Raw genomic sequence first — 23,052 nt, 5'->3', positions numbered from 1 at the left:
GGAGAGAGGTGGGGGGTTAGGGAGCTCTGCAGACTGGTCTCTAACAGGCTGTGGATGGGTACCGGGGTTGGGTACCGCAGGCCTGAGGGACGAAACAACCCCGGCCCCTCCCCAGCCTAGACCCTTAATTTGCCCCCTCATGTGGGCAGGTACGAGGGGCTTCAGATGATGGAAACCTTGTTCTCATCGCCATCAAGAGAAGTTGAGATTAAGAGTGTCTCCTTAGTCTGATTAGCAATTTGGTGGGAGGCGAGGGGCACCCTGCCTCAGTTTTCTTCCTCCCCACGTTTGTGCCTTCCCGCCCCCACCTCGGGTCCAACTCCACCCCTTCAAATCCTCTGCGGTTTCAGCCCGTGTCCAGCCAGGGAAGGTGGGCAAGAGGAGGGATGAGTTTGGAGGACCCCTGTCCCCCCACTTCACATCTTCTCTCCAATTAAGGAGGATCCAAGGGCCACACTGCTTTGAGGTTCTCCAGGTCGGGGGACGCAGGGCTGTCCTCCCCAGCTCTGAGGCCATGGGTCTGTGAGGGGAAGCCCTTCCTGGGCTCCCCCCGAGCCTCCATCGCAGGATCCGGCTTTACCTCCAGCCCCTCCGGCCCGACGGACAAGCGCCGAAGTCTCTCACCTGCACCCTGGCCCAGCCCGGCCAGCAGGGGAAGCCCTGGAGAATGCCGGGCCCCGGGGGGACACCCTGGTCCTGGGAGCAAAGTGTCTGGTTTGGAGGACCCTGGGAGCTGCTGCTCTGAGGCCAGAGGAGGCAAGGAGGGCCCCGAAAGGTGGGTCCAGTCGGAGGAGAGAGGGGGTGGGAGGGGAGGGGCGAAGGAGGTGAAACTGGGCAGCTCGCCCTGGATGCTCCCCAAATGGCAGCAAGGGCCCAGCCGGCAGGGGCCTGGGGCAGAGCCAAGTCCTAGAGAAGGAGAAAGAGAGGAAGGGTCACAAGCGCACCCCCAGCGCTCTGGGATGCCCCGCGCTGCCCCGTTCCCTGGTTCCCTGATCCTTTTCACCTCTGGCATGAAAGTCTCTCTCCCTCTCCCTGCTCGCTGCCCGTCCTTTCGTGCTTTTCTTCAGGTCTCGTCATAGATGTCATTTCTTTGGGGAAGCCTCCCAGGACTCCCCAGCCCAGGTGACAGCTGCTCTCCTCTCTTCCCGAACCTGTCCCCCAGGGCACGCAGCTCAGGTGGCATCATGTAATCATTTGTGTGCTTATTTATTTAATGTCTGTGTCCCAAACTCTGTGGGGGAAGGAACTGCTTCTGTTTTATTCTCCCCTGAATCCAGTCTAGCCTGGCACATAGTAAGTGCTCAATAAAAACGTGGTGAATGAATGAAAGAAGGATATTCTTTGCCAGAACTCAATGAATCCATTCTTCACTCTTGGCCCCTGCAGCAAAGGCCTCTGTTCTAGCTGGGCAAAGAACTGGTTGTGTGGCTTTGGGCTTGTCATTTAAATTTGCAGGCCTCTATTTCTTCATCCATAAAATCGCCTGTCCTAGCTCAGATCAGTGGCACGATGGGTAAGAAGGGGCCTGCAGAGCTCACGACTGGGAGGCCCGGGTGGGTGGCGGGGAGCCCCTGCCTTCTCCTTGTCTATCCGACTCTGCCCATAACTCTCCTCCTCCAAGAAGACATCCCCGCTCCCATGCCTTCCAGACTCCAGGCTCCGGGCGGGGGGAGGGTGAGTCTGGAAGGACCCCCCAGACCCTACGGTAGGGCCTCCCAGCCTGAGGTCCTTGGAGACGATTATATATAACTTTGACGCCACTTTCTACAGTTCCGAAAGCCTTACTGCAATCGCACAATTTTCTTAGCAAAGCACATCATTGAATGAAAAGAGCAAGTATCGATCAACGTGGTCACATTGCGGGGGCTATAGTGACTAAAAACCGGAAAAACAAAGGAGTTGTTACTTAATACACCCAGAGTGTTTGACAGGAGCAACATTCCTGCAGTCAGACGGGTGAAGAGAGGACAGTAACAATGATCCTTCGCGAGGAGAAGTGGGGGACCTGCCAGAGTGTCTTTTCTCTCCGGGCCACGGTCCTTTTCCTCGGGCCCTTAGATGAGACGGAGACTGCTGTTTCTCAGGACGCTTGTGTCCGTGGTTCCCCGGGGGTCCAGGCTGTCTCCCCTCCCGGCCCAGCAGGCACGTGCAGGAGCTACTCCTACGAGTCCTCCCCTCTCTCTCCCACCCCCTTCTGACACTGGCCCTGCAGGTCCCTGGCTCCGGCTCTCTGTCTCCTGGAAGCAGCTCCCTTTCTTGGCACCAAATGCTCTGAGTGAGGGTGGAGGTGAGGGCCTGGCACAGTCCTCTGGAGTCCCAATCTGGGAGTGGGGCATGTGGCTGCTGGTAATCTTCTGGTGACCTAAACCTGCTCGGTGTCCCTCGGGGCCCAATCACAGGCAGGCATGCGTGTGTGCCCGCGCAGGGCAGGGAGTTGCAAAGTAACCACTCCATGCTGAGGCTTGGGAGGGACACGTTTTCCCCCCCTCATAGTTTCCCGAAGAGAGAGGCTCTGCGCCCAAGGCATTCCCAGGGCTGGGAGGGGGTGGCTGGGGGTGGAGGAACAGGGACGGCTGTTCAGGTACTGTCTACCTCCAGGCGGTGGCCCAGCGAGTCCCAGCAGGCCTGGGCTGCCCCACACCCACGGCCTAGGCCGCACTCGCTGGGGTGCAGAGTCTGGGCCCCCAGCTGCCATGAGTCCCTTATTCCATGAAATCGCCTGCAGTGGAGGGTGGTTCTTGGGTCTCTGTGGTCTTCGCAGGAAATCTGATGTCACCTCCCAGCTTCCAGCCTCCGTGAGGCCGACAGCTACCTACGTTTCCACCCTCTCCTCCACTCGCTTGCCGGGTGCCACCACACTGGCCTCCTCCCAGTCCCTCTTTTCTGTCCCAGGGCCTTTGCACACACTGCTCCGTCTGCTTGCCATGCTCTCCCTACTCCCTCTGAGCTACGCTGACACCTTGTACACTTTGGGTCTCAGCTCGAATGTCATTTTGTTGAGAAAGTCTTCCCTGAGGGCCTGGGCACCCTGAACGTCCCTGCAGCAGTCAGCACAGCCATGATCACTTATCTGTCGTTAACTGAATGCCTGCACCCCTCTGGCCTCCAGCCCTATAAAGGAGATCTTGCTCACCTCGGCACCTTCCGCCCCTAGGACTGTGCCTGGCACATTAAAAAGGAGGTCATCAAACATCTGATGCAGGAAGAAATGAATGAGTGAACTTTGTCTTCCCAGTCTCTCTCCAGTTGAGCCTCCTCCTTCACCCCACGGCCTGTCTTGGTGCTGGCCCCATCATCTTCTGTCTAGATTATCTTCAGAAGCCTCCCAACCCTGGTCTTATGCCTTGTCCAACCCAGACTCGACACACAATCTTTATAAAGTGAAAATCTGAACACGCCTCTCCCTCCTGGTCCTCCACCCACGGGATAACATCCACCCCCTTAACATGGCTTGCGAGGCCTTCTGTGCCCAGACACCTGTGTGTCTTGCCACCCCCATTTCTCACCCTTCCTGCTTGTTCCCAGGCCCATCACGTAACGTACTCTCTGACCGTAGCAAGCTACTAGCAGGTCTGCAGATTTCCTTCGCTTGCTCGTGGCGTTTTGCTTTATAAATGCTATTGCTTTTGCTTGGGCATCTTTTCTCTACCTCCTTCACCTGCTCAGGGGTTATGTCCTCTGGGAAGCCCCAGTTCCTTCTCTGGGCCCCATAGCACCTGTGTCCTCCTGAATCTCAGCACAGTCACTGGCAGTAATCCCATCTCTGCTCCCCACCAGGCTCTGCGCGTCTGGAAGGGCCATCCTCCATCTCTGAACCCTCACACCTGGGAAACAGCTGGTGCTCAATGAGTGTTGGTTGAATGAATGACTTGTGTAAGCTCCCTTGTCTCACGCCCCCTCGGCCGTGTAAGGGAGAGATTCCTGGGCCCTCCCCAGCCTTGCACACTCACGGTGGAAGCTGCTGCTGCTCCCCTTCTTGTCCCCTGGTGCCTCTGGTGGTCCTTGGGTGGTCCACTGTCCCGCCAGCTGCTCCACCATGGCCCAGTGGGCGAACAGCATGCTGTGCAGGAGCTGAGGAGTCAGGAGTATGGGTGGGAGTGGGACGGGCTCTCCCTGGCATATATTTCTCCAGTACACACTGGTTCCATCACCCAGTGGCTGAAACAATGCCCTACTCTCATATTGATTGTTGAATAGCCACTTCCATGTGCTGCCTACAGTCTCAGATGCCCTGGACCCTCCCCTGAGACCCCTACCCCATTCCCTCTGGTCCACCATCAGCGGAGCGATGCCAGGACAGGAGTCACTCTGTCTTGTAGGTGGGTGCTGTTCCATGCGGATTGTCAAATACCCCTGCCCCTGGGCGCTCAGGGACTAGGATGTAGAGGGGCTGATGGGCCCCCGAGGCGGACAGGAGGATGTGGGGGCAGCCTCCTGGGCAGAGGGGCAGGGCCTGGTGGAGCCTCGGGGACAGGGGCCACCTTTATGCCTACCTCACTCTGCATACCCATGGGCAGCAGGGCTGGCCGACACAGGGCAGGGGCCCCCAGCAGCAGATGGGGGGATGGCGGCACCCGCACTTCCCACAGAGGACAGTTGACTACGATGAGCTTGCTGAAGTTGAACTTGTACGTGAACCTTTTCCCTTTGGTCTTGTGCAGGATCCTCTTGTTGTAGTAATATCTGGAGAGTCCGAGGGTGAGGACAGAGCGTTGGCCCAGTGAGCAGGGAATGGATTCAGAGATCCACTCATAGCCTTCCCCGCCCCGTTCCCCCGCAGCGAGGCTAACTCTGAGCGGCTCCTGGAGAACCACTGGGCATCTTACTACATGCAAGGACACTTCCCAAGCTTTGGTGGGACAGGGGTGCCAGAAACCACAGCCCTCTTCCTTGAACTCGGCCCTCCCTGGTCTTGTTGGCCACCTCCTCTCACCTGAGGGCCCGGCTCAGCTTGTCATAATTCATCTGTGGTTTGCATTTCCTGCGGCCCCAGAGGCGGGCCACCTCATCTGGATCCTTGATGACAAACTCCCCGTACTCTCCCTGCTGCCAGGCGATGACATGGCGGAACTCTTCCTTCTGCAGCAGCTCCAGGATGAAGTGCCACAGTTGGATCTGCCGGGAGCCCGGGGACGACTCTGCCTTGTAGGCCCAGTCAGGGAAGGCCAAGCCTGGGGTGGGGAGGGGCGTGTGAAGGCCACCTCGCTGCTCTGGAGGCCCCGCCAAGGCCACCGCACAGCAGCATGGGGGGAGACCTGGCAAAGAGGCTCACCTGAGATCCAGTAGTTGCCGGGGGTGGCCGGGACGCCCTCGGCCAGGCAGCTGCAGTGCATGGTCCACTCCAGGTGAGAAAGGGCTGTGTCAGGGCCTTGGGGGAAATGGTCGCCACTTAAGAGGAAGGGAAAGGAGGAGGCAGGGAGAGGGCGATGAAAGAGGAAGGAAGAAGGAAGGATGGAGACAGGAAGGAAAGAGAGAGGAGGGAAGGGACAAGAGGTTGCCAGGCAAGCAGAGAAAGGGGAGTCTGAGGCAGGAAACTCCCCCATACCAAGGCAGGGCCCAGCCTCCTCTGGGGACCTCCTCACTGCCCAGGCTGACTCAGACTCAGGGCTTGGGACTGAGCCACTAATATAGAGGGAGAGAAGTGCAAAGGGTCCTAGATCCTGCCCCCGCTGAGGGATTTAGACAGAGAATGGGATCTCTTCTTAGGGCTTAACAGGATTGGAGTTTTTCCCCATGGAAGACAAAAGAAAATGTAATTAATCATGGGTTCTTTCTATTTTTTTTTCCATGGGCTCTTTCTAAACCTTGAGTGGGAAGGAGGTGGCATATACCCATACCCACACCTTTACAGTACTCTGAACAATTATACATTTGAGAGGAGCAGGGATATTTGTGTGCTTTATTTTCACCAATGAGTCCCGAGTGCCTGGCACATAGTAGGTGTTTAATGAATGATAGCTGATAGAATAAATGAATGGTAATGGACTTATCAATGGTGTCACTCTTTGTTTAACATCTGTCCTTCCCCTCAGAGTCTCAGCTCTGAGGTCAGGACCCTGGCTGTCTTGCTCCCTGCTGGCTTCCTGGATCCCATCCTAGCACAGGGCCCTATACTCACAGGTGCTCTGTAAATAGTTGTTGAATTAATGAACCATGGGCAAGAAAGAGGGAATCTTGCCAGTTCTCCACTGGGCAAGGCTGGGGAATTATGGAATGAGCTCTAGTGAGACAGATTTGTCTGGTGCAGGAAAAGGAAGGGGAGAAAATGTCTAATCCCCAAAGCCTTTAGGTGGAACAGAGGATGGAACAGAAGGCTGGTTTCCACTGTCACTGAGGGAAGATGAAACAATATGCAAGAGGACTGAGGGGGGATGGGAGAGCCTGCCATGGCCTGCCCCTGGGGTGGGCCAGGGCACAGGGAAGAGCCCTCGGTGCTTAGCACTGCACGCAAATAGGGTTACATGGCCTGAAGTTGGGTTTCCGTCTCTAATGAAGTAGGTATGGGGGAGCATTACCCTCAACTAGAACTTATCAGGTCTGGAGGGCATGTGAGGGTTTGTCTGGAGTAGCTGCCTCACTTTCCAGAGGAGGCTCAGAGAGGGAAAGTGATTTAATGAATGACACATGGTGAACTAGCCACCATATCCCAGACTCATAATCCGTAGCAGTTTTTCATATGCTGAGTTGCCACAAGACTTGAAAATATCACCTATAGCAGTGCTTCTCAAACTCGAATCAGCTGAAGGTCTCTTTAAAACTCAGATTCTGATTCAGCAGGACTTGGCGGAGCTGAGGTTCTGCCCTCCCAACAAGCCCCTGGGCGATGTTGATGCTGCAGGTCTGCAGACCACACTTTTGAGTAGGGAGAACCCGTGGGATGCAGCAAAAGCAGGCTGTGGATGTTAGAAAGTCAAAGAATCCCAGACACCTCAGGTTGTAAGACCCTCCTGGCTCCCTCCTCCAGCACCAAGAAGTCGCCTTGTCTCCTGCCGTCCCTTTCCCAGGGAATGCTCAGTGCCAGGGAGGTCAACCGACAAACTGACAGGCAGCTGGGGCAGGAGCTGCTGGAGGTCTGGCCTGAGCTGAGAGTGTCTCTGGAAATTAAGGCAAACTGGGCAGCGAGCAGATCCGCACTCGGAGTCTGCGTCAATAGGTTATCCCACTCATCCCTCTGTCTCTAAACTGGCAGCTGGCAGTCTGGAACCCTCTTCTCTCCTTTCTTCCCCTAAAGCAGGTGCCCCCAATTCCTCTCCCAACCTCCTTTCCTGCCCTGCCCATTGGGAAGTTCCTCCTTGGTCTAACCTCAATCCGATGAGGATCTCTCCTGCCTCACTTTAGGAAAATGGGCTGGAAAATGGAAGACTGTTGCCTGGAGGCTGCTGAGAGGATTCCTATGGTTTGCCCTGCGCCTGCTGGATCTGATGGTGTTTCTCGGTCTGGAGCATCTGAGACCTCAGGGTAGATTTAGGATCTGGCAAGAAGAGAATGATAAAACCTGCCGCTCACCAGACACTCGGTGTGCCCCACGCTGCGCTAAGGGATTGAAATCGGCGTACGCTGAAACCTCGCCCAGTAGCAGGAGGGTTGCCTGACTTCCCTAAGGTCATACGGCTCTCCAGCGAAAGAGTGGAAGGCAAGATCCTGAGTCAAGATTGGTAACATTCAGCCACCTAGGCGGGCTCCCAGCACCCTTTCCCCTACCCGCCAAAAGAAAAGACTCCAAATACAAAACCAAAGTGACATCGTGGGTGAGGCCAAGACTCTCAGTTTCCTGAATGCCAGGAGCCTCCTCCCCAGCCTCTCCCACGTCTGTGCGAGTCCCTCATGGATCCTCAGGCCTCCGAGAGCGTGCCAGCTCTGGGCGTGGAAATCCTCGCTGCTCACAAGTCCTTCCTGTTCTGTTTGAGCCCCTGAGCTGACTGTGGGGAAACCTAGAATGGAGCAGATGCCAGTTCTACCTTCACGTCCAGGAACTGTCCTTGGCATTTAACTTTAACTCCTTGTGCTTCTCTTTAATCCACACTCTGGTGGTGATGCTCCCAAGAATGGGGGAGGTGGTCCCCCTCTGTCCCCCCAATGCATCCCCGTTCCCGTCCTCCGGGCCCCTGGCTCCTTCCCTCTTGTGCCATGGGCTAGACACACAAAGCTTGGGAAGCGCTGACCCCTGTCTCTGCACAACCTCTAGAGATCCCACAGCGGGATCAGTACACACGCCTTAGAGGAAAACAAGTACTAAGAACCATAAATCAAAAGGGATCATTACCCAATCCCGAAGGATCAGAGTGGCTTCTCTTAAGTGCTTTGTGTTTCTTGAAGGGTCATAGCAGCAAGCAATTATTATTGTCATCACCGCCATCATTCTGATTACTAATAATGTGATTAATCCCCTTGGCCAATATAAGTGTTCATTACAACACATGTAGGTTTTAGGTCATTCTTTAATGCAAGCAATATAGATAAGGATGATAACAGTGGACAGCAAGCCTTAAGCTAGGGCTTGGAGCCAGGAAATGTCCAAAGCACATTTCACCTTTTGAAGATTTTCGTTAATATGAATTGGGCCCCTATCACGCACCCAGTATTGGGTTTGACTTTTTTTTTTTTATATGTTGTTTCAATGACTCTTCAAAATAACCCTTCAAGGTGGGTATTATCTGTTTTGTAAGCTGAGGAAATTGAGGCTCGTAAAGATTAAGAGACTTGCATAAGGTCCTGGCTGAGTGGCAGAGCCGGATGGAAACAGGTCTGTCTGACTCCAGGCTCTGAGCTGTAATCAGTCAATCAGGGCAGAAAAGTTGAGGATGAAACTTGGGAGCAGAGAGGTGAGGCTGGCAGGAGGCCCTGGGCCCCGAAGGAGTCACCCCAGTCTAAACCCACGATGTGGGCCCTTTGCCAGAAAAAGTATCAGGAGAGTCCCCAGGAAGCCAGAGGACAGCCATCCAAATGGGCAGAGAGCAAAACAAAAAGGATGAGGCATACAGGAACATACACAATATAAAAACAAAAAAAAGGCGGAAAATTCAAGACCGATGTTGCATGTACGCAAAGCAGAAGCTCGCATCAAAAGTCACTTTGTTGTTGGGGCCTTTTAAGAGGCTGAAGTGGATTGACTGCATAATCTGATTGGACAAAACCAAGTCTTTTCAGTGACTGCTTGATTGATTCAGTGGGAAAACGGGACTGTTTATACTACAAAGGCAGCAGAAAGAGACAGGCCATGGAGAGTCAGTGAGGAGGAGAGTGGATGAGAGAGAATGGGACAGACAGAGGCGCGGCGATGCCGAAATCAGGAGTCGTGGACACAGGTGAGGTCCAGAATACAGCCCAGGGGGTTGACCAATCAGAGTGGAGAACCAGCTGTGGGTGGGGGCGGGTGACAGTGGGGACAGAAGCCCCTCGGAGACATAGTGGTGGTCTCCAGGGGGATATTTTATGCTTGTTAGCCTCGGACAAACTGTGCATCCCCCGCCCTCAGCCAAATCCCCAATCTGATTAGAAACCTCTGGTCTCTTCTCTTGATCTCAGCCGCAAGTGGAGAGTGGCTAGTCCTGAGACCTCACTCAATGCTATTAGTTAAAGGGACATATTTGAAACACGGACTTGGGGGGGGAACCAAGGGCAACACACGTAACCTAAACATCTGTACCCCCATAATATGCTGAAATAAAAGAAAAAAGAGCTGCTTAGGCGGGGGGCGTAGGGGGAGGGGCCTGGGAAGGGCAAAGCCACCTTTCCCTTGGGGAGAGTGGTGGCGGCAGGAGTAGATGCCTTTCCTTGACCTCCCCTTCACTTCCCTTTCCTTCTTCCCTGACCGAGGGACAGCTGGCAGAGACCCCAAGGGCATCTTGTGTCTCGCTGCCTAGGGCAGAGCGGACCCCTCTTGGCACTGAGTGTTGGGAACTGGCCGGCTGAACCCACCTCCCTCCTCACCTCAGCTCTTCCTTCCATGACACCCCCCAGTGGGGTGGGCAGCGGTCCCGCTTCTCCTCCTCCCTCCCCAGCCCTGAGGCTCCTCTCCAGCCTCCCTCCCCTCTGCCCCATTGCTGGTCCCCTCACCCGGTCTCAGATCGCTGCCCCTTCCTCCTCCCAGCGCCTGTCCTTGCAGCTGCCTGGCCTCCGACTCTTGTCTCTTCAGTCCCTGGGGGCCTTGGGAGTTAAAAGGTTTGCTTAACTCTGTGGAGCAGAAATCCAAACCCAGACACCCGCTCCACCCCAGACCTGGCAGCTGAAGGTCGGGGAAAGTCACGCCCTCGCACAGCCCCAGGGACCCAGGGGCTAGGGGACAGGACGTGGGATGTTCGGAGACCCGCTTCAGCTCCGCACTCATCCCTCCATCTGTCAGGCCCCTGCAGGTCTCTGTTTCCCTCTGTTTGACCTTTTTATCTTTCTTCAGCTCATTTGCTCCTTCATTACTGCTCCCTCCTCTTCCCTCCCACTCTAATTCTCCTTCCTTCCCCTTCCCTCCTCCCACTGCTCTTGGTCTCACTTCCCGGCCCCCACTCGTTTTGCCGCATGTTTTCCCACTCTTTCCTCTCCTCTCCGGTGCCCTCTTTTCTGTCTGTCTGTTTCTCTCGGTCTCCATTTCTGGCTTCACTTCTTGTGTCTGCGGATCGTGTCGCTGTCTCCCCCTGTCCTGCGTCCTTGGGATGCCTGTTTGCCTCCTCTAGAGTGGGGTCTGCCTCACCACTTCTCTCCCAGCCCGATCCTCTGTTTTGCTGTCTCCTGTGACAGGTCACTTTCTGTTTTCTTGCCTCTATGTGTCTTTCCTGTCCCTGTCCCTCACCCGTGCTTCAGAGCCGGAACCGAGCAGGGCCTCCGGGCTCCCAGGCCCTGGCCTCCCCACCGCCCTACTTCCTCATCAGATCCCCCCATGGCAACCTCACCGTTGGTTCCTTTCATCTCATTCCCATCAGCTGTGATTGGGGAGAACCCTGCCTGGACACCCCCTGGTCCTTCCCCTTGTCCCCCATCCAGGGGCAAGAAATCCCCTCCAGCAGGCGCTGAGGTGGCCGAGGAGCCAGGCCAGAGGGAGAGGAAGTGAAAGCTCCTAGCGAACAGCTGAGCTGGGTGAGTTGGCAGGGCCGGTGTGGGGCTGAGTAGCTGGGACCAGGAATGTGGCGGGCGCAGCGTCAGCAGCAGGCACAGCGTCAGCAGCAGGCATCTGAGGCACCTTCTGACTCAATCCCAACCCTCGATCCCCATGTCCACTCTCAGCCTCCACCTCAACCCCAGTCTTAACAGGAACCTTCAACTTCCACTAAGCCCCAAGCCCAGCTGAAGCTCCCTCCATGCGCCCTGGTCCCTATGCCCCCTGGAGCCCGCCTGCCCTTGGGCAGGGCCAGAAAGGCGCCTGGAGGTGGAGTGGCAGCAGCACCAGCCTCTTGCCAACCCTTCTCCTCTGGTCTCCATTGGGAGAGGGTGAGGGAGAGGAGAAGGTCTTCTCTCCGCCACGGGAGCGTCATCTCTCTGTGCCTCGTCAGCCTGCACCTGCCCTCACCGTCACGGGGGCTCTTGTGATAAGGGGGCACCCAAGCTCTCACATTTCGGGCTTCTTGGTTCTAGTTCTTTGAGAAGGATCCCAGGAGTCTGAGGAAGGGAGGGAGGCAGGTGGACGGGACAGAAACCCCTTGTCCCACCAGAGGTTTCAGTTCAACTCACCCAGCCTGGCTAAGGTGGGAGCACGAGCCTAACTCTCCCATCCCGGTAGCCCTCTGCCCACCCTGCTCCTTCCCATCCCCGCGCCGTGTGCCCACCCCTCCCCGCCTCCCTCTGCCCAGTGTAACCACGCGCTGACTGTCAGTCCTCACCCACGCTCCTCCACCTCAGCCACAGGGATGGCAGCCGTGCGCCCTGAGACGCAGAGCCCCTGCGTGTACAGACTCCGGGGCAGGGAGACGGCTGGGACCAGCAGCTTTCATTCAGCCCCCAGAATCCTATTAATGCCTCAGAGAGCTGCCATCTGACCCCAGCTGTGGCCTATCTGGGGAGAAGAGCCTACTGCCCTGCTGGCCCTGCTGTCTTTACGATGCCCTCCTGCAGACGCCAAGGTTCTCTCTGGCCCGAGTGCCCAATGCCTGGATGGAAGAGCTTTGCCACCTCTCAGGTGGCTTCAGTGTGGCCCTGTGCCTGGATCTCCTCACTTCACCCCTTCCCAGTTGCCCCACGACTGGCTCCACAGTTGGGGTGGGGGTGGGGGCAGAGAGGGACCCGTCCCTCCTGGCCAGCCCCAGCTGCGGTCCGGCCACTGGAGTCCCTTACCTTGGTGCAGCAGCCAGGTCCCTGCGCTCCTCCGACTGTCTCCTTCTGTCGCACTCCTCGCCCAGTGACGACCCCTTGCTCATCACACGCGTTAGGGTTACTTAAAATGAGAGCGGGATCTCCAAGCTCCCAGGGGAGCTGATGTGGTTTTCAGACAATAGCATTAACCCTTTGGGAGCCAGCGGCACCATGGGCCTGTGCCGCCTCCCGTGTGCCCCCATCCCTGTGTGGGGTGGGGCGGGAGGGAGTGTCCCTCCCTGGGTCCTTTGCATCCAGTGCCTGCCTCAGGGCCACATGGCTCATAAAACATCTGACCCAGAGGGAGACCAGTGAGAAGGCTGCCCCTTCTTTAACTCCAGGAAAGGAGACACCCACCTACTGGGAAGTCCTTCCTGCTGTGCGCCCTTCCCACGTATCAGCCCTTCTCTCATGGAGCTTTCTGTGGAGACAGAGTCCAGATCTGGAGAATCCCCCTCACAGCCTCTGACTCTTTATACCACTCTCCTGAGCCCCAGGACCTGCTCTGCTCACATAGGGGTGCTGAGTCTTTGCAATTTGTAACTTTTCTTCTTAGTCTCAAGCAAAATAATACTAATAGTTTACCTAATCTCCTTTCCTGTAAGGGTTTTTAAGCACTTATTATGTCTCTTTCCTCTTAGAGCTCTAGAAAATGATTTCGCCTTTTCATTATTAATATGACTTGAAGTTAGACAGCAGGAAGAACTTCCAACTAAGGGCTAAGCTAGCCAGGAGAAAGTGACTACAGGGGCATCAGATAGCCTGCTAAGGAAACAGTGGGAACAAGATAAGGAGTAAGATTCCAGGATGTCCTGGGGAGGGGACAGAGGACTTAGGTAACTGACGTCAGGAGAGGTTTTTCAGGAGAAACTGGAGGAGGGTGGATGCCAAAGACCAGAGCCTCTGTCTTTAAAGTCCTGGAGACCAAGTGACCCTGGAGCCTGTCGGGCCTGTGTCCAATCTCCCCGATCCCTAGCAGGGAGGAGAAGATTGATGGATGTCATTGCAGGAATCGATATGATTTTCTTTTTTTTTACCCCTGACTCTGAGAGGCCAAGTTTCCCCCTACACCTGCCCCCCCACGATACACAGCCCCTCGCAACCTGAGCTGATCGAGATGGGAATGGAGGGCCATGGAATTAAATTCTGGGGGTTGTTTTCTGGTTAAATCAACCGAAGCTAACATGATGGAAAGGTGAGAGAGAGGCTGATTGATGGAAGAGACAGGAGCTGGGGGCCACGAAGAGAGGGTCCTGGTGGGGAGGAGGCAGGGAGGACAGGGCTCTGGGCCCATGAGAGCAAGGAGGAAAGGGGATGCAAAGGGAGGGACGGTATAGAACACTGTTCCAGGGAGTTGGATGCAGGGAGAGGGGGAGGAGTGTCAGCAAGGACCAGGCAGATTTGATCTCCATAGAGGACAGAGATCTACAGCAAGGAAGACTGAGGTTACAGCCAAGACGCGGTATCCTGGGTGTTTCTCTGGGGTGTCATTGGTGTTCCTCCTTTAGAGAGCTGGTCCTGCCCCGTGCTTACCTTACCCCATCCCCTCTCCTTCACTAATAGTTTCAGGATCCTTTGAGTTAGGAGCGGGAAGCTGCCAAGGCCAAGGAGGACTCCGTTAGGAAGAACTGCTCTTCCCCTCCCCTTCAGGGAGGGCCTGTTCAACAAGGGGCCGGAGCAGAGCTGAAGCGTGAGCACAGGGACCCGGTAGGCCCAGGCCCTGGACCCCCTGGGGTTACTCGGACCACCTCCTGCCTCCATCGGCTCTCCTGGGGGGGTAATGCCTGCAGGACCTCCAGACAGGGAAGCTCAAGGCTCTTGTGCTGTCCCACGTCTTGCCACCGTCCCAGCTCCCAGCGAAGTCCCTCCTGTGGCTGACTTCAAGTCCTGTGAGCAGCAGAGCAGCTGCTTCCCAGTGGGGTTTTCACCCCTTCTCCTCTGCCGCTCCAGACGCTGCCCCAACCCACTTCCTCTCCTCTTCGGGGAAACCTGATGAAAGCAGTTCTCCCCACCCGTCCCCCACTTTCTGTCCCATTCACACTCCAGACCCTGGCCCCTGTAGACCAGGCAGGGCGTGGAGGTTGGGCCCTAACTCAGACATTGGCTTCTAGGGAGGCAAGCTGAGCCTCCCCTGCTCCTTGCCCCAAATATTAATATACGCAAATGGCCCAGCGCCCTTTGGGTGGTGGGGGTGGAAGGTCTCCTGACCAACTCAAGACCCTTCTCGATGACTAGCCTCTCTGAGTGCATCCTAGTGCCTGGAACAGTGCCTGGAGGTGGGGGCCGCTCTATTGGTGATTAATAAGGGAATAAACGAAAAGGCGCCCCGTGCCCAAACCAGCTCCCCGCACTCTAGCCAGTCCAACACCCCGACTCCCAACAGGCAGGCTCAACACACTTTCAGCTGCCTTCAAAATGCACGGCTTCATTTCTAGGACTCTCAACTCCCCCGACACAGTGACCCAATCATGGGGTCTGGGCCAGGTGGGGTGGGAGTGGAGCCCTCTCTGTCTGAAGACAGGAGTGGGGCAGGAGGTGGCCCTTCCCACCTGGGGGCTTAGAGCTGGCTCTGGGTGTCTCTCAGCACCCACTGGGCCCAGGGAGGGTCAGGGAGGGAGTGGGAACCGCCCCCTCTCCTCCGCTCCCCGCCGGCCCCCAGGGCTTGGTGGCAGGGACTCACGCAGGTAGAGTGTCTCTCACAGGAGTAAACCAAAGCATGCACTGTTTGAGCCTTAAGTAGAATTTTCCCGTTCTAGTTAGTGATTTTTTTCACACTTGAGTATGCAGCAGGACAGACTAAATTCAGAGCCTATGGACTCTGTATGAAGACCCTCCCACCCCGAATGGGTTCTCTCCGGCCTCAGTGTGCCTTTGTAACTATCTGACCTGAAAATGGACAGGACCAGAATACACCGGGATGGGATCGGACCTTCGGGAGGGCTTCTGCAGGGGCGGCACAGGGAGTGGGGTTGCCAGGTGGGTGCAGTTGAGGAAGCGGTGCCCTCCCTTCCCTGAGGAAGAGGAAGAGCCAAGGAAACAAGGCCATCTCTTCTCCGCTCGCTCCCCGCCCTTCTGCCAGGAATTGGGCCCAGGGTCATAGCAGCCAGTGGAGTGAAGTTTGGGGGAGCTGGCTGGTTCCAGGAGGGTCTGTCTGCCCGGTCCAGCTGTGACAGAAGAATACCCCTTAATAAGCACTCCTCGCTGGCTGTCGGAGAAAGAGGGGTCACTCCTACCTGCTTGTTCCCTGGCATCCCGCGGCCCAGTGCACCCCCAGCAGAGGGACAGGGCTGAGATGGGACTGGGGGAGGGAAGGAAAAGGGGCACTCCTGCATAGAGGAGTACATGCCTGGGGGGCGCCCAGAAAGGGGAACAGGAAAGGAGGTGCCAGGTAAATTTGGAGGAGGAGGAAATAGGACTCAAGGAGACAAAGAAGAGGAAGGAGAGGAAGAGGAGGCGTCGAGGAGGGGAGGGAGGAGGAGAGGCGCAGAGGAGTGGGGCTGAGGCGCAATGCCGCAGCCAGCGGGGCTGGGGGAGGGCGGGCAGGGAGGCCGAGCCAGCGTGCGGCCCGGCCCCGTGGCTGCGGTGTCGGTGGAGACTCTTCATGTCCCATTAGCGGCAATGGAAGGTGACATGTGGGGATCGATACCAATCGAGGCAACAGACTCCCAGTAATAAACCCATTTCACTCACACTTCTCGGCCCCCGCCGGCCGACCCCGCGAGAGGGAGTGAGGGCTTCCCACCCCTGACCCCCGCCCCAGAGAGGCTGCTCCTGGAGCTGTCCCCAGCGCTGGCACGGAGCCCAGGCACCGGGCCAGGGTCCACCGTCTGCACTCTGAAACCTTCAGCCTGGGCCGGCTTCTTCCTTCTCTCCGCCGGTGAGGAGGGGCCGGGCCGCCTCCCAGACCTGTGGGTATTTCCAAGGCAGAACAGGAAAAACTCTGGAATCTGTGGGTGTGGGCCCAGGGGAAGGCGACTTGTCCCCCGGGTCTATAGGAAGACGTCTCTGCGTGGGTGTCTGAATGTGTGTCTCTCTGTCCCTGTTAGCAGATCCGCGTCTGTGTGCTGCGGAGGAATTGTGCAAGGAGCGTGCCTTTCTCTGGGGATGTCTGTCTCTGCGACCATGTATTTTTGTGCGTAGGTGTCTGTGTCAGCTTTTGTGTTTCCAGGGTGTGTTGCTGGTGTACTGTGTGCCTGTCTGTGTCCATGCACACCTAGGTCTGGGAGTGTGGGTGTGTGAGTCTGGGCTTATCTGTGTGTGAATCGGAGTGTGTGGGTCCGTGTTTCTGTGGGTGTCTGTTCTGGCTGTGTGGGCTGTGCTTTGTTTTGGAGACTGTGTGGTGTGTGTGTGTGTGTGTGTATGCGTGGTTGTGCCTGTCTTTGTCTCCCTGTACATGTGGGAAAATGCTGCTGGCCTCTCAGTTCTGGCACCAAAACCCTGCTCCTTGAGCTGGACCTCAGGCAGTGTCCTAACTTCCAGGTAGGGTGCTCCACAGTGCTGCTTTGCCTGGAACTAAGAGGTTCCCCAGATGTAGGACTTTCAGTGCTCAAATTGGGACAGTCCCAGAAAAATGGGACAGTGGGTCAGTGTACTTCCAGGCCTGGATATGAGGAGGCCGAAGTGAATGGCAGTGCAGGTGTCAGGGAGGGGAGGATGGGAGAAAGGTGGGGTGGGAGAGTTGAAGGAGAAGATGGAAAGGCGGAGGCATGTGAATGGAGGAGGAACTACAAGAAAAAGGCTGTGGGAGCAGTAGAAGGAATGCTAGTTAGACCAAAGGAGGAACTTCCCCAGGGCACAGAGGGGGACTCTGGAAACTAATTCAGGAGGGAAAGGGGTGGGTTGTCCCTGGCTCTGGAAAATTGCAGAGGAGAGTTGTGCTGGGCCCTGGGGTGGGGGGCTGTGGCAGAGAGAGAGAATGCTTGCCTGCCGTGGCTGCTCGTGGCTCATGCTTGCCTGTTCACTGCCGGTACACTCAGATGGAGGAGCCCGGGGGGTCCCCACCCTCCTGCATACCCCATGCTGCTCTCTCTGCCTCCTCACTGGATGAGGATGACAGCATGGCTCAGAGATGGGACTCTGGCTGGGTGCGGTGGCTCATGCCTGTAATTCCAGCACTTTGGGAGGCCGAGGTGGGAAGATTGCTTGAGGCCAGGAGTTTGAGACCAGCTTGGGCAATGTAGCGAGATCCTGTCTCTACAAAAAAATGAAAAAATTAGCCAGGTGTGGTGGTAAGCATTTATAGTCCCAGCTACTTTGGAGGCTGAGATGGGAGGATTGCTTGAGCCCAGGGGCTGGAGGCTGCAGTGAGCTATAATTGGGCCACTGTACTCTAGCTTGGATAACAGAGCAAGAACCTGTCTTGAAAAAAAAAAAGAGATGGGTCTCGCTCACTGTAGAGTGTGAGGAGGATGCCTGGCTTGAGTCTCCCCCAGCCCCCTGCCTGTTAGGCTCCCTCCCTCGGAGGGGACAGAGCAGGCCTAAATGGGTGATGGGCATGGGTTGGGTGGAGCTCAGGAGGCCTTTGGGGAGGGAGAGCTGGTTGACAATCTCCTGGAGTCTCTGAACTCCACCAGGAGGGTCTGAGCCTTATCCATTGTGTTCCCCATGGATTCCCAAGCCCCGTCTCAGTGCCTGGCATGCAACGGTTGTTCAGGAAATGTTTTTGACTAAATTCGTAGCTTTGCCCCCCTGCCCCTGAGTCCTTTAGCTGTCCTCCTCTCAGGAGGTGGTTGTGAAAGGGGTCTCTCGAGTTCCCCAGCTGTTCCTTCTCTCAGCCCCAGCCCCCTGCTCCTGCCTGCTCCTGTCTTCTCTGCAGTCTCCTGCACTGGGCCTCACAGGTGAGCACCGCCCACCTGGCAACTCTCATTCCCGCAGAAGTCTCCGGAAAGTCAGACACAACCTGGCTCCAGCTGAGGGGCCTCCAGCCTCTGCTGTCCCCTACTGTTTTGTCTCCATGCAGTGTTTTTCAAATTGCCCCGACGTTGACCCTTTGGAGCCTTCCAGGAGTTTGAGGGGTTGGCATAGCCGTGAAAATTTAAACTTTCTCTGGGGGTCACTCAAGGCTTTTCTCTGTTTTATAAACTGAGTTCTCAGAAGTTTTGAGAACAGAGTTCCAGTGCTGAAAATCTTTGTACCTTGGCCCACTCCTGATTTTTCCTGGTGCCTGTGCAGGAGTGCAAAGGGCCAACTGCTCCCCATAGCCCTGATCGGGAGGACGCCCCCGGCCAGAGGCCTGTGTGCTCCTGGATGCGGCTCTGTCATTTGGGCAGGGAATTCCAGGGTGCCAGGGACCCAGAGTGTGGCTAGGAGGGACATGGCTCCAGCCGGGCACTTCCCCTGGTCCTGCAGCCTCCACACCTGGGCTGGGGCCCTGGTTGCTCTGGCATGTGGCCTGAGCACTAGCAGGGAGCATGGTTAAGTGGGGAGCATGGGAGGAAGGTGGGCAGGAAGGACCCACGCACAGCCGGAGAAGCAGGGGCCAGCTGCAAGGCGCATAGTTTCAGAGCCCCCAAGAGAGCAAGAGGGATGGAGGCAGGGCTGTGAAGCCTTCCTGGAGAGATGTCCAAAAGTCTGGCCTAGGAGCTGGGGGAGCAGGCTAGGGCCTGGTGAGAAGAGGCAGGTTGAGGCTCTAGACCTCTGGGGTTTGAGGTCACCCCTGGATTCTGTTTCCCCTGCTCTTTTCTGGGCCTCCAAGAACCTGGGCAGGCATTTCCACTGTCTGGAGCCGGGAGGAATTTCTTGGAAAAGGAGAACTCAGGGGCTCCCAGAGGAGGCCGGTCTCCCCCTCACTCCATCCCACTCCCTTCCTCTTCCCCAAACACCAATCCAGAGCAGGCTAACCGCATTTTATATATATATATAGATTCTGTGTTAAGGAGCCCTGTGTCAGGTTGCTAGGAAAAAACAAGAGGGAGAGAGGCGGGGAAGCCAGGAGAATGCAGAGCTCAAATGAGAACCGAGATAAAGCAATTACCTGATCAATACGGGTGAAATTGAGTAATCTAGCAGATCAATACCATGGGCAGGAGGCCGGGGGTGCTCCCTGCTCTCAGCTCCACTCCCCTGCCCATCCACCGCCCGCCCCTGCTCTTCCACCTGTTCCAGTCCTCCCGCCCACCTCCTTGGGACTTCATCTCTAAGTCTGCCTTCCATCTCAGCCTCTACCTCCGCCTAAAAGTATACCCCTACCTCTCCCGGCCCCCAATCTGTGCTCAGGCTGCCACCCCGCCCCCAGACTCCCGCTCCACCTCCTCTCCCCACTCCCTTCCCTCTCCTTCTTCCCAGGCTGATCCCACTCTCTCAATAGCCCTTCTGGGTGGATGCCTCCTCTCCCTCTCCAGGCCCTGCCCCACCCACACCCTGGGGGCTACAGCTCAGGCCAGCTGGGGGCAGGTGCGGGGAGGTGGTCTCACCCTGTTGCCAGGACAAGAACTAGGTTTGCAAGGACCAAGTCTTCCCCCACCAGCCAGACTTGACTGGAGAGGGAGCTGCGCCTGTTATTGGTGACACAATCACTCCATTGAGGAAGCACCGGTGCTATGCTAGGCACAGGTTGAGCTGCACTCTCAGCAGGGGGCTGGGAGCAGGCCCTGGTTCCTGCTGATCCAAAGGTGACAGGGCTGACAGTGAAGAGCACTGGTCCACCTGAGGACTGTGTGTGTTTAGAAGGGGATCTTGGGGCTGCGGCTTTTTCAGAAGCGGGGTGGTTGGGAGTGAGGACTTCCCCTGCATTGTTGGAACACCTGAGTTCCTGCTGGCTCAAGTCAATACTGACAATTCTGTGGTGACCAGAAAAATGACAGGTTGCCAGGGGATGAAAAGCAAGGCTGTGGCATGTGGAAGGAGCTCAGGATCGGAGCCTTCTGATTTATGCCTGTCTTCTGTCGCCGCTGGACCGGAAGCTCCTGGCTGGTCAGGAGTGTTGCTGATTTGACTTTGTAATCACAGGACAAGGCACTCGGGAAACATTAGTTGAATAAATGAATGACTATCGCTACCTTGCCGCAGCGTGCCTTGCATTTCAGTTCATTGTCTGCCCCACGAAGCCGTGAGCTCCTAGACAGCAGGGACCTCTCGTGTCTCCCAGAACACAGCCCCGCGCCCAGCAGACATTCAGCAAATGTTCGTTTCATGAATGAATGACTGACCGGGTGTATGACTCTCCCCCTCTGGGCCTCGAGGTCATTTCAGGGGAGCTCAGACAGGCAGCGATTCTACAAGGTTCCCTTAGAGAAATCAGGGGCCTCTTTAAAGCAACTCAATCCGCCAACGCCTCCTTCTATGCTGCCCGCATCACAGCCGGGAGGCAGAAAGCTGTTTGAAAGTCGACGTGGATTGTGCAGTCAGCAACCCTGGGTGAGTCCTGGCTGGTTACTTACTAGCTGTGTTGGCCTCTGTTTTCTCCATCTGCAAAATGGGGATAATAATAGTACTCTCCAAAGAAGGTAATTTTGTGGATCAAACAAGTTAATGCATGTTAAGTGACAAGAACATACAAACGTTCCTTGTTATTTCCAACATGGCGGGGTGGGAGGAGTTGGTCAGGAGGGGCAAAATTTTAACATGTGTAGATAAAGATGTTTTCCAGCCGGGCTACAAGTGGGAGAATAAAAACAAACTTCCTGTACCCATTTTATTCTGAAGATAGGTCGATGCCTGTATGCCTCAGTTTCCCCTCCCCTTCCTTCCAGTTAGTTATTGAGGGGGCAAAAGTAATACAAAGAGGACATTAAATCTCAGAACAGTCATCAGATGATGACTGCCCTCCCCCTCACCTCTTTGTGCTACTCTTTGAGGAGACCCGGGGAAAACAGAAAGTGGCCGCGATGACACTCTGTAACTGTCCCTCCCCTGCAGTGAGAATCTGGTGCTGACCTCTGCCGCCTGGAGCGAGGGGTCCGTCTGACCTCCCTCCCCTCCAGGTCCACCTCTACAGGTGAGGCCCTGTGGAACTCCAGGTGAGAGGACAGTGACTTCCTCCCTCGCTGGCCCTTAGCTCTCTGGGACCCAGATTGTAAGGCGTGGACTGTCTCCTAGGCCGGGCTTTGGGTTGAAGGTCGGGTGGAGGCAGCGACCTGCCAGGGCTGGGACGAGGGTGCCTGCTCCTGCTGGGCCTGCGACCTGCACTTCCCACTGCCTGGGCTGCGTCCGAGGGGTTTATGGCTCCCTCTCCATTGTTTTCCACACGGGATCGCCAGGTCCTGGAGCCAGGGGTCTGGAGACGGTGAGGGTGGGAGGCCCCTCCCATTAGCCTAGGCCCAGGCTCCACCGTCAGTCAAGGCCTTACTGAAGGCTGCCCTGCGTCTGGGAAGACTTTGACCTTTGCTCTTTCCTCCTCTGGCCATCCTTGCAGCGACCCTGGAGCCTGTTTGACAGGAGCTGAGGCCCTGCCCTGGGCCGGCACACAGGAGCTCGCTCCCTCTCCCCTGGGCTCTTGCCAAGGTCTCAGTACTCCAGATTGGGACACTGGCCCGACTCCTGAAGAAACACTTGGGGCTGACACCTCCCCGCCCCCGCCCCCCAGTCAACTCTACATGTCTGATTCTTAGATGCTGGGAGGGGAGGAAGAAGGGTTTTCATCCATGCCTCAGAGATGCAAGGCAGAGGGCAAGTACGTGATCTGGAGTCAGGAGACCTCGGCTGGAATCACTAGCACAGCTCACCCCCGCTGGGCTTCACTTGCTCCTCTGTAAAACAGGGACGGCGTATCTGTGAAAAAGTGGGTACAGAGGCACAAAGCCCCGCAGAGCGCCGTGACCACGATGATAGAGTGGGACCTCACATAAACATCTTGGTCACGTCACTGAGTGCTTTATGTGTATCACTTAATCCTCACAACACCGTCTAAAGCAGAGAAACTGAGGCACAGAGAGGTTCCATAGCCTGCCCAAGGTCTCATAGCCAGTAAAATGGCAGGGGGGTACTGTGGGACAGGGGCCAGTCCCAGAGTGTCTCCCTGGCGGCTGCTGGGGGAGGAGAGGAGCAGGGGCCCGTTGGAGACAGCAGGCCTTCTCGGGGGCTTTCCGCTGCCCTCCTGCCCCCGTCCCCCAACACTGTCTGCTTTTTCGGACGGACGAGAAGTCTGGGTGAGCGAAGCTGGAATTAGTGAGTCTGCCTGAATCCTGGGAGAGCGGGCAGAAAGGGAAAACCCCAGGTGGGGCTCTTTAGAACCATAGGTGTCTTAGAAACTGGGAGGCCAGGGGAGCACCCATAGGGGGAGGGTTCTCCATGATTGCAGTTCATTTTTCTCTTGCCTACCTTGTATTTGAGTAAATAAATACCCAGCAATGTGTCCCGTGTGTATCCTGAGGGGAGACAGGTTTGAAGGAAGGAAAGGGGAGCACAGCTGTAGAAAGAAGGCAAGGCGGGAGCCTGAAGACAGAGGAGACGGGGATGATTGCAGAAGCAGGGTCCTGGAAGGGGAAGGTTATTGCTAGAACAGGGGCGGCAAAGCTCAGCTCCTTAGGCAGGCGGCCTGACCCCGGGGCCTGGAAGCCTGACGCTGTACACAGAAGTGTCACTCCCCAGCTCGCTTTGCCGTCCTCGTATTCCAAACTTGCATCTTCACAGTCACACCTTCTTCATGTTTCTTGTTATTCATTTGTTCAGCAAACACTCACCCAGTTCCTCAGGCTGCAGGCCGTGTGCTAGACACTGGAGAAAGGGAGATAAATCGAACCCTATGCTGGCTCGGGGCTTCTTGACTGTCCCGTGAAAAGCCAGACAAGCAGCGCAATGACAAAACAGTGTGGTGAGGGCTGGGATACAACACAGGAG

The 23,052-nt window shown here is 56.4% G+C and overlaps 1 protein-coding gene across 1 annotated transcript; it reads right to left on the bottom strand.

The window, feature by feature from the left end:
• Positions 1-433: 433 nt before the first annotated feature.
• Positions 434-5,333, bottom strand: ETV3L (ets variant 3-like). The gene is made up of 5 exons (XM_012658629.1): positions 5,273-5,333; positions 4,934-5,171; positions 4,494-4,683; positions 3,951-4,071; positions 434-906 (listed from the first exon to the last, which is right to left on the bottom strand). Exons 1-5 carry the CDS (start codon positions 5,331-5,333, stop codon positions 434-436), a joined length of 1,083 nt encoding a protein of 360 aa, XP_012514083.1.
• Positions 5,334-23,052: the final 17,719 nt, after the last annotated feature.

The sequence above is a fragment of the Propithecus coquereli genome, unplaced genomic scaffold, assembly GCF_000956105.1.
Source record: "Propithecus coquereli isolate 6110/MARCELLA unplaced genomic scaffold, Pcoq_1.0 Scaffold59, whole genome shotgun sequence".
NCBI lineage: Eukaryota > Metazoa > Chordata > Mammalia > Primates > Indriidae > Propithecus > Propithecus coquereli.
The sequence above is the reverse complement of the archived record's forward strand: the minus strand, read 5'-3'. Positions and strand labels throughout refer to the sequence as shown.

Bases quoted from the DNA above. Each gene is read 5' to 3' on its own strand.
- ETV3L (XM_012658629.1), bottom strand. From the start codon at position 5,333: ATGCACTGCAGCTGCCTGGCCGAGGGCGTCCCGGCCACCCCCGGCAAC. The intron at 4,072-4,493 runs GTAGGCATAAAG...CTGACTCCTCAG, and splicing joins CCATGGGTATGCAGAGTGAG to CTCCTGCACAGCATGCTGTT. The intron at 907-3,950 runs GTGAGTGTGCAA...CTCCTTCTCTAG, and splicing joins GAGCAGCAGCAGCTTCCACC to GACTTGGCTCTGCCCCAGGC.